The sequence below is a fragment of the Orycteropus afer genome, unplaced genomic scaffold (assembly GCF_000298275.1).
Source record: "Orycteropus afer afer isolate SDZICR_OR568_19922 unplaced genomic scaffold, OryAfe1.0 scaffold00376, whole genome shotgun sequence".
Lineage (NCBI taxonomy): Eukaryota > Metazoa > Chordata > Mammalia > Tubulidentata > Orycteropodidae > Orycteropus > Orycteropus afer.
In genome coordinates, this window is record NW_006921963.1 from 1857918 (window position 1) to 1862501 (window position 4584).

Below are 4584 nucleotides of genomic sequence, written 5' to 3' on the forward strand. Positions count from 1 at the left end.
GGCAGTGGGTTTGGTTTGGTTTATTAGATGTATGCAAGAAGCTCTGGTGATGCAATGGTAAAGCATTTGGCTGCTAACCAAAAAGTCAGTGATTTGAACCCACCAGCCATTCCATGGAAGAAAGATGAGGCAGTCTGCTCCCATAAAGATACACAGCATTGAAAACACTATAAGGCAATTCTACTCTGCCCTACAGGGTCACTGTAAGTCAGAATAAACTTGATGGCAGAAAGCATAGATATATGTAATAATTCAATGAGATTATGTATGTAAAACAGCTGGTACCTAGTAAACACTCAGCAAATGTTATCTCAATATCACAGGTGTGATGGTTAATGTTATGTGTTGATTTGGCTAGGCTAGAATCATATTCTGAATGTTCTGGCAGACGTTATGTGATCCATCACCTTCCATTTTGTGATCAGATACGAGTAGCCAATCAGTTAGAAGGAGAGTTTCCTTGGGGGGTGTGGCCTGCATCCAGTATATAAATGGATCTTCTGGCTAAGCTTACTCTCTCTCTTGATCCTGCAATCTTCTCATCTGACCTCCAGTTCTTGGGACATAAGCCAGCAGAGGTCTCCAGTCTGCCATCTGACCTGCAGATTCACCAACTCCACCAACTGTGTGAGCTAGCAGAGGCCTCCCACCTACCATCTGACCTACAGATTTTGGGTTCATCAGCCCCTGCAACCACATGAGCCAGCATAGGTCTTCAGCCTGTCATCTGACACATAGATTTGGGACTTGCCAGTCCCCACAGCTGTGTGAGCCATTTCTTGAAGTAAATCTCTCTATGTATATTTATGTATACTCTTCACTGCTTCTGCTCCTCTAGGGAACCCAAACTAAGGCATCAGGTAATGAAAAGGAAAGTTAGGGAAGGTAAGCAACGTGCTCAAACTAACACAACCAGTTAGACATGAAGCTGATATCTGAAACAAGTTTATTTGCATCCAATCCCACACTTTTAGCCATGACCCAGCACTTCCCAACTTCAGTCATTTACTGTTAGGTGGCTGACCAGTACAGTGGTTGAGTGCAACTTCCAGTGGGTTCACTCCCATAGAGTCAATTCCAACTCACAGCAACTCCCGTTGGGTTTCCAAGGCTGTAAACCTTTACAAAAGTAGATTGCCTCATCTTCTTCCCATGGAGCAGCTAGTAGGTTTGAACCACTGACCTCCCGGTTAGCAACCAAATGCTTTAAGAGTGCAACTTAGGGGTTCTTATTTTTATTCAGGTAAAATCCACTTAACATAAAAGTCATCATTAAAGTATATGATGTAGTAGCTTTCGGTACATTCATAATGCTGTGCAACCATTACTACTGTCTAATTCCAACCATCCCCTACACTTTCCATGTATTGACTAGTAGGCTGTTTCATGTATTCTTTAGTATTTTCTACATTCACTGCCATCGAGTCAGATCCAACTCACAGTGACCCCTCCTTGGGTTTCTGAGTCAATATCACTATGGAAGTAGATTTCCCAGTCTTCTTTCCAAGAAGTGGCTGGTGGGTTTGAACTGCCAGCCTTCTGGTTAGCAGTCAAGGCACTACGCCATCAGAGCTCCTACATATAAGATCATGTCATCCATAAATAGAGATAATTTTACTTGGATGTCTTTTCTTTTCTTTTTTCCTGCCTTATCATCCTGGCTCAAACTTCCAGTGCAAAACTGAATAGTGATGGTGACAGTGGACATCCTTGTCTTGTTCTTGATCTTAAGGGGAAAGTTTCACTCTTTCACCATTAATTATGATGTTGGCTGTAGGTGTTTCATAGATCAACCCCTGTTCTGCAGCAGGGGTCTGTGGATAGAAGTCAGGGTGTCTGTGACCACTGGAAGGAGCTCTGGTGGTGTAGTGGTTAAGACACCTGGCTGCTAACCAAAAAGGTTGGTGGTTCAAACCCACCAGCTACTCTATGAAGAAAGATGAAGCAGTCTGCTTCCATAAAGATTTACAGCCTTGGAAACCCAATGGGGGGTGGCTGTGAGTCAGAATCAACTCAATGGCAGTGAGTTTGTTTGGTTTGGTTTTTTGGGGGGTTTTTTTAATGATCATTGAAGAAAAAGTTGCATCTTCATTTTCACTAGCATTAGCACTAGAACTGACACTTGGCATTTCCTTTGGTGATGAACACAGGCACCAAAGAAAGATCTTTGGCTTTGTCATCAGTAGAAATCACAGATTCTTTCATGACACATCACTATTGCTACAGATGTCTCGGAATCTCATTTACACTCAACACTCCCTCAAAATTCCAGAAGTTATTAGACCTGCACTAAGACTCTTACTTTAATGATTTTAAAATATTATTCTGAGGAAGAGCATCTCTCAGGCTTCACCAGATGCCCAGAGGGGCCCACAGCTGAAGTCAGTTGCCGAGATTCAAACTCAGCTTTGCCGCTTCCAAGCTGTATAACCTGAAGTTACTGACTCAACCTCTCCAAGTCCCAGGTTCCTTATCTGCCTATTAAAATAGTAAGATTCTTATCATCCTTACGTCAGAAAGTCCTGCTGAGCATTCCATGAGTCGATGCATGTTAAATCCTTAGAAAAGTAGTTGGCAAACTATATTGCACAGGCCAAATCCAGCCTGCTACCTATTTTCACACATAAAGTTTTACTGGAACATGGCTATGCCCTTTTGTTTACTTATCAACTTTTTTAACTTATCAACTGTGACTGCACTGGAGCTACAATGCCAGAAGTGAGTGATTGCAACAGAGATGGTGTGGTCCATAAAGCTTCAAATATTTACTATCTTGTCCTTTACAAGGAGCCCTGGTGGCAAAGTGGTTAAGTGCTGGGCTGCCAACTGAAAGGTCAGTGGTTCAAACCCATCAGCTGCTCTGTTGGACAAAGATATGCCAATCTACTTCAGTAAAGATTGTTGTTGTTCTTAGGTGCTGTTGGGTCAGCTCCAACTCATAGTGCCCCTATATACAACAGAACAAAACAGCTCCCAGTCACATACCACCCTCACAATCCTTGCTGTATTTGAGCCCATTGAAAGCCTATAGGGAAGTTCTACTGTGTCCTAGATTGTCACTGTAAGCAGAATTGACTCAAGGACAATGGGTTTAGTCCTTTATGGAAAAGTTTGCTGCTGTTCCCTAGAATAACACCTGATAGGTCATAAACCCTTATCTTTGCACTGCCTTTACTATCATTCATGTCATATTTTCCTATACAAACACTTTTTTAACTTAAATTCACTTCAAAGGAAAACTTTCCATCCCTACTAAACTCACAGGTTCAAAGTATTCATTATATTTTAATAATGGACATTAATATAAACACATAATGATCAAAACGTTTCAGCTTTTTGGGGAAAATACTGATCCACCCAAACCTGTCTCCAACAAATTAAACACTAAATCTCACCCTTCTGGATCCCAGGGACCTTTTGGGGCCAGAGACCTTGCTCTGTAATGCTCTTATATCACTAACTTCATTTTGTAAATCGGATTTATCTCTGTCTCCTGTCACCTCTCCAGATGGTGAACTCCTTGAGGGCTGACAGTCTCTCATCTCTGAAACCACTGCCCACTGATTCAAAGTCTTCATTCATGGATGTTTAAAAACAAAAACAAACAAACAAACAAAAAAAAACTACTGCCGTCAAGTCATTTCTGACTCATAGCGACCCCTTCTTGGGTTTCCAACGCAGTATTTCTACAGAAGTAGATTGTCCAATATTCCTTCTGAGGAGTGGCTGGTGGGTTTGAGCCACCAGCCTTCTAGTTGGCACTCAAATGCCTTAGGCACTATGCCTATAGAGCTCCCAATAACATACTGCTCTTGTTCAGCCCAGGCACCATTGGGATTCGAACCCAGGATCTCCTGTTTACTAGACAGGCTACTTTAACCAACTGAGCCGCAGCGCCAGCCATGGATGTTTACTGAACCAAATTACTGGAAGGTCCTCAGTGCCCTGCCCCCCACTTCTTAGTAACCATTAGAATATGAACCATAAGGCTCTTCATTTGAGCTTTGGAGAAGTAAGTGAGAACCAAGGATCCTAAGCTTCCGGGGGGGGGTTCTATCAGAGGAAGAAAGATGTAAGGAGAGATACAGGAGGGTCAAAGTCTGAGTCAGACACATTCAATTCAACAAATAACTACTGGCCCTGGACTTCCCTGTTCCCACGATGCCAAGAACACCTCACCAAGCGGTCCTTCTTGTCTTCTAAGAGGCACTTCATGGCGGTGCGGAATTGATGAGCATCCGTTCCCCTCAGGTCCTCTAGCAGCTGCTGGGGCTGGTACAAACGTTGCTCCAGGTGGTTTGCCATGGCTGCCTGGATGTGCGGAGTCAGGGAGAGGGGTCAGGACAGATGACAGGAGCTCACGGTCAGCACCATGGCCAGAGGCCCAGGCACTGCACCTACTTTACAGCAGAGACCGCATGTTCCATCTGGCCAGTTCCAAAACATTTCATTCCACTGCCATTGAGTCAATTCCAACTCATACTGACCCCCATTGGGTTTCCAAGGTGGTAAATCCATGGAAATTGATTGCCTCATCTTCCTTCCACAGAGCAGCTGGTGGGTTTGAACCACCAACCTTCCAGT

General features: G+C 43.5%; 1 protein-coding gene across 1 annotated transcript in view; it reads right to left on the minus strand.

Moving 5' to 3' along the window:
- OTOA (otoancorin) overlaps positions 1-4584 on the minus strand; it is a 117837-nt gene that overhangs the window by 108237 nt on the left and 5016 nt on the right. Inside the window, exon 6 of the mRNA XM_007953194.1 lies at positions 4180-4311. Within this exon, the coding sequence (XP_007951385.1) occupies positions 4180-4311 (132 nt within the window). The remainder of the gene's footprint in view (positions 1-4179; positions 4312-4584) is intronic.